This window comes from Aegilops tauschii, chromosome 3, assembly GCF_002575655.3.
Source record: "Aegilops tauschii subsp. strangulata cultivar AL8/78 chromosome 3, Aet v6.0, whole genome shotgun sequence".
Lineage (NCBI taxonomy): Eukaryota > Viridiplantae > Streptophyta > Magnoliopsida > Poales > Poaceae > Aegilops > Aegilops tauschii.
The window spans coordinates 51453519-51459557 of record NC_053037.3 but is presented as its reverse complement, the minus strand read 5'-3'; the positions used below and the strand labels follow the sequence as shown (position 1 = coordinate 51459557).

Below are 6039 nucleotides of genomic sequence, written 5' to 3'. Positions count from 1 at the left end.
TTCCCTCCAAAGCCCTTACCTCTCTCAAAGTGACCACACCATCGCCCTTACCTCTCTCAAAGTCGGGCTTGCGCCTTAGAGGAAGAGCCGCCGCATCCCCTCCGCATCGTCGCATTGCAGGATGCTAGGCCAAGCTTTTGTATCGCCAGGGGAGGTGAATATGAGGGGAAGCTACCGCTCGAGGAGCCCGGTGTCCTACGGCGGTGGCGTGAGGGACCGAGGGAGGGGGGCTGCTGACGGTTAGGACCCAGGTTCCGGGGACAAGATGCTCGAACCAGTTCCTGACTTTCAAAAAGTTTGATGCTGCATGTACAAGTTGACTGACCGCAGATCAATAATAAGATTGGATCAAGTCCGAGTAAGCTTAATTGCACTTCACGCTGACACGATAGTAATAATATCCTTTCCGTGGAAGAAGCTGCATCTTCCATTAATTAACTCCGATCCTTTTCTTTCTCTCCCGGAGAAAAATTCTGCCCCCTATCCCAAAATCCCGAAAGAGGAAAAAAAGAGGAGAAAGAAAGCGCCTTTCCTTGCCGACTCGGCCTTCCTCCGTCCTCGCTTGCCGTCTCCTCCCCTCCACCGCGCGCACCCGTCGCGGCCGGCCTCGTCGTCCCCCCTCCCCCCGCGCGTCCCGGCGTCGCCACCCGCGCCCGCCAGAGGTACCGCCATCCGCCCCTCCCCCCTCCTCCTCCCTCTCTCTAGCAGCGTCCTCCGCGGAACCCGGAGACCTGGATCTCCCTTGCCCTGCGCACCGTGCCGTGCCGATTTGGTTTCCGTGGTTCTGGGGACGTCCCGCGGATGTCGATTTGGGGATTGGGATCTTCCCTTGCGCAGGAAGCCACCCGGGCTGGTTGATTGATCGGGAGGTGGTGCATCGATTGGCTCCTCCCACTGGATGGATACCATGGCCCTGCGGTTCCGGTGGCGCGCTGACGGGACGCGAATACCAGGGATTTTAGCCGGAATTTGGAGTTCTGATTAGAGCGGATCGGAGCGGTTGCTGATTTGGCTGTAGTCGATAGTCATAGGTGGGGCAGCAGCTTCTGGGTAGAATTGGGCGGTCGAGTGTTACAATCTCTTAGCAAATCAATGCCGATCTCACACTCTAGTAACAGGTTGAAACCCGAAATTGTTTGAATCCCGCGTGTTTGAGCTGAGATTCTCACCATTTACAATTTATCGGTAACAATTCGTGGCAAGAGGATATGTGTCGGTAATATAGTTGATTTGGGGTCCTAGGTTGTTTGAGATGGGGCGGAGCAGAACTGTCCGGTAATATGATAATCCAGCAATTCAGTCGCTTATTTTGTAGCAACTTTTAAGCGCCATGGTTCAGTGTGTGACACCCCTATATAATCCCAGGATAATATCAGACTGTTGTACATATGCACATCCTCGACAGTGTTAAATGCTGACATTGTACCTAGATCTGTATCACTTGTTTGAACGATTACTGTTTTTGTTTGGAAGGTAGTTTGAATGGTTTGTTCACTACATTCAGTGCAAGATGTTTTTGTTTTAGTTGCCTTTTGCTGATGTTTTCTCTTTGTTGCAGGATCTCCGATAATTTAACCTGTGCGTGTTGTCGCTGTCGCTTAAACATCGACAACCTTTGGCGTAGCTGACCTCATTGCGTTTGGAATCGATTCATTTGTTGTGTCTGGCTTGTATATGAGCTCACAAGTATCCACATCGCGGGGTTTACATCCCCCAGAGAAAATTATGACGTACGAGTCCCCTCACACATGGCCACTGTCGGTGCCTACGAGCAAGGCTGAGGCAGGTAGCAGCGGTGACCAGGAGGTTAGGCTGTTGTCGGTTTCTTGGAATCAGGATTGTGGTTGCTTCGCTGCCGGCACAAGCAATGGCTTCAGAATCTTTAACTGCGACCCTTTCAAGGAGACTTTCAGGAGGGATCTGAAGAGTGGTGGGTTTGGGATAGTTGAGATGCTGTTCCGCTGCAACATCCTTGCTCTTGTAGGTGGCGGCTCCAATATGCATTATCCGCCCAACAAGGTGATGATCTGGGATGATCACCAGAGCCGTTGTATTGGGGAGTTTACCTTCCGCTCTGATGTCCGGGCCGTAAAATTGGGGAAAGATAACATTGTGATTGTCCTCGAGACAAAGATATATGTTTATAACTTTACAGATCTGAAGATGCTCCATCAGATAGAGACCCTGCCAAATCCTAAAGGACTCTGCTGCCTCTCTCATCATTCCAATACTTCAGTGCTGGCCTGTCCTGGGCTGAGTCAGGGACATGTTCGGGTAGAGCATTTTGGGCTAAAGGTGACAAAGATGATTACGGCCCATGATTCACACATTTCTTGCATGGCCTTAACTATGGATGGTCTCTTACTGGCAACGGCAAGTATGAAGGGCACTCTAATCAGAATATTTAACACAATGGATGGCACTCGCCTGCAAGAGGTGAGTAATGTTTCAGTTGCTCTTTGATGACATCCCATTCTTTTGCGAATAAATAGCAGACATATTTATCTCCGTACCTCACAGATCTTCTTTTAGCTGGCTCCACAAGTCTTTTTGTAGTATATGTAATTCATTGATGGTTAGCATGGGCATGTAACTATCTTTATGTTTAAATGGTATGCAGGTGCGCAGAGGTCTTGATAAAGCCGAGATATATAGCATTGCACTGTCACCAAATGTGCAATGGTTGGCAGTGTCCAGCGACAAAGGAACGGTTCATATATTCAGTCTAAAAGTCAGGGTTGCGGGTGAAGATTCAAGTAATGATCAGCGTACCCTTGAAGCTCCACGGATGGATCACCAGAATTCTTCTACCTCTATGGATCCTCTTATACAAACAAACACTGGATCCAATGCAAGCTCATCACTGTCTTTCATGAAAGGTTAGTATGGTACTTCTGCTCGCACTATTTGATTGCTCAATCTGGTCTTGAGAGTTCTGTGTAGCTTTTGGCATAATGAAGGGCTAACTTAACAAAAACTTACATATGGTGTACTCCATTTGCCTAATGCTCATTACAATTAGCAATTCACAGAGGACTAATGGATGCACAACATTCTGCAATTTTGCATGCTGCTTATGAATGATGTGATGAATAGTCTAGCTAATGTGGAAAAGTTAGCTCAGGATAGAATAATTAACATTATTGTCAATTTCGTAAAATGATGTGAAATAAATAGTGATCTCAAAACATTAAACAGGCAAACTGCTGCTCTGCTATTTCTATGAGAGAAAAGAAAACAGCAAACAAAACCCAATTCCAGCAGCAAGGGGTCAAGATCACGTGTTTTACTTATCATTTATCACGTACTTGTGATTCACTTCATAACCAGTTGGATCAGTTTGTATGCATGTTCAGAATAATGGGTTGGCATCCCAGAGAATTCAGTTAGTCAAGGCATTAACATATTGTTGCTGCATTTCTCTAGGGATTCTGCCGAAGTACTTCAGCTCAGAGTGGTCATTTGCTCAGTTCCATTTACCGGAAGTCACACGTTACATCGTAGCTTTCGGCGCTCAAAACACTGTAATGATGGTTGGCCTGGATGGCAGGTACTCATCAGTCACCTCGATGGATTAAATATTTATTGCAAGATTTATCATTTCAGCAAATGTATACATGCACGTATGGTGTTTTTTGTTTGCCATATACCTGTAGCACATATAATTCGGCCAACCTTTGCTGTCAATACACGTCTGATTCTCACTTCTGAATGTCCGATCAATCGTTTATATTTAGCTACAGAAAATTACACCAGTCGGTAGCAAAACAATGACAGTTCTTGTTACAGGCTAAAGCTGTTTCAGTAGTATTTGCCTCAGCAGATTTTTGTTCTTCTCAAGCAAGTAACCGTGCTAGCATCTTGCTCTTGTATTTGTTCAAACTCTCAACACTAACTATGTCGACTTTTGCCGTTTGCAGCTTCTACAGGTGCATCTTTGACCAAGTAAACGGCGGACAGATGACGCAGAAGGAATACTCGCGGTTTCTCAAGACCGACTACCCTCCCCTGAGGACATTGACCGCTTAAACCGCGTGACCCTGCCGCACCGCCATGACGACATGTACATACATAGAAGGTCGTGCTCTGTCCATTGTATATAACCGTCCTCCTCCTCGCCGGCAAAGCTCTAGGCCGGTCGCCGGAATAAGGAGCTCCGGGGGTGTCCGGCTGCAACCGCAACCTGCCTGCCCATTTTGCTGCAGATGTCCAAATTGCATTGTTTATTCGACTTTATGAACAAGAGCATCCATTGATATGTATGTATGTGTGTATAATCAGGAAGGAATGCAAATATGACCTTGTCTGCAACCAGAGCTGAAACAGTTGTTGGCATAACACATTCTCTTGCCAATAGATTTATCAGTGTGAGTGCTACCTTGGCGTGCAATGCACTGATGATCTGATGGATGCCATTGTGGATCCTGCCATCTTCTAAAGAAAGTTTAGACGAATGCCAATAGCATATATGTATGTGTTCTAATATATTTATAGCATGGGTTTGTTAGGCGTGGTTCTTGTGCTTGGCGTGTTTGATCAAGTACGTACATATAAACTTTAGTTGAAAGCAACATCTGACCAGGTGCTCTTGGTCGCTCTCGTCGATCTGATCTGATTATAGAAAGCCACCAGGACCGCAGGGTAGTCCGTCTCCGTCGCGTCCATTCCCAGTGGTTGCGCGTCTCTGATCTCGTGTCGTCCTCTTGATGTGCCCATCTCATCATCAATTCATCATATTTCCTCTTCTTTGTCTGTGCGAACTGTTTATTCCAGCGCAGATGACTAGTGTACACGAAGGAGACAAAGATTCGAGCAACACGCAGCGCGTGGTCTTAGGGCCATTTGTCACGCCATTGCTTTCGCCCGAATGATTTGGGTAATCCGGCCGGAGTTTCAGCGCGTAAAAAAAGGCCCCGCTTGGAACGCATGAACGGAGGAGGGAACCAAAGAACTTTCTATCATATTGTAGGAGTGATGTCATGGATTCGCAGAAAATATTTGCAGCATGTTTGGGTCGATGTTTTGTTTTTCGCAAAAGTTGCCATTGATCTGCTGCGCCGTTCGGCATGAATATACTACCTCCTTTCTGGTTTATAGGGCTCAATTCAAAATCTCATCAACCAAGGTAGATGGTGAGTGGTGGAATAATTTTTGTAGTTTGCAAAAATACTCAATTAATGCACTCGTTTTCATCAAAAAATTATGTTTACCAATGCATTAGTTGCAATGCATGCATGCACGAAGTCCATGCAGTGGTTAATTTTCTCTTAATACTTGCATACAATGATTTAATGCACCTTAAAATCTGAACCCGTGGTAGGGAACCATTAAATTGAGACTATTGTAGACTCATCTTGTCTTGGGGAGCGCTACCTCTCATCAATTGCTTGCCACATAAGCAAAATTTCCTTGAAGTGCGCTATGTTACTACCTAAGTTACTCCCACTATGACCAACCTTATAAAATGAGAAATCTAAAATTTTGAGATAAGCCCTATAAACCGAAAAGAAGAAAGTAGTTTATTTATGTTTGAGTTGCAATGAATTTAGTTTAATTATTAGCATGCCTTTCAAAGAGTCGGATTTCCCCGGGATTCTCTTGTTTTTCCTGGGCCAAAACGTACCTACAAATGGCAGCCGGATGTAGCTTAGTCCCACTTGTCTGATTCGTTGACTTCTTCGGCTCCAGACGAGGCAATCAGCCATGTGATTCGTGACGTACAAGCACAACCGACACAAAGAAGATATTAATATCTTCAAATAATAATGGCCATGATGGTGATGATGATAAGGGCATTCATTTGTTCTAAGCTGTTCAATACCGTTTTGATCTCACATAAAGGTGTAATAATTATACAAACATCTATAAAGAGTAATTGTTTGGATGCTGGGAAAGAAATCGTGACAGAACCAGTGCAAAATAAAATAAAATTTGTGACTGCAAAAAAGAAAGAAAGAAATTGTGACACAACTTTCATGTATCTCCTTCCAAATAAAATGGATCAGACGGTCTTGTAGTATTTCTATAAGCTGATCATTC

General features: G+C 45.2%; 1 protein-coding gene across 1 annotated transcript; it reads left to right on the top strand.

Moving 5' to 3' along the window:
- The first annotated feature begins 462 nt into the window (after positions 1 to 462).
- On the top strand, positions 463 to 4392 carry LOC109756937 (autophagy-related protein 18d). The gene is made up of 5 exons (XM_020315776.4): positions 463 to 662; positions 1559 to 2436; positions 2621 to 2879; positions 3427 to 3550; positions 3921 to 4392. Exons 2-5 carry the CDS (start codon positions 1675 to 1677, stop codon positions 4027 to 4029), a joined length of 1254 nt encoding a protein of 417 aa, XP_020171365.1. The 5' UTR covers positions 463 to 662; positions 1559 to 1674; the 3' UTR covers positions 4030 to 4392.
- Positions 4393 to 6039: the final 1647 nt, after the last annotated feature.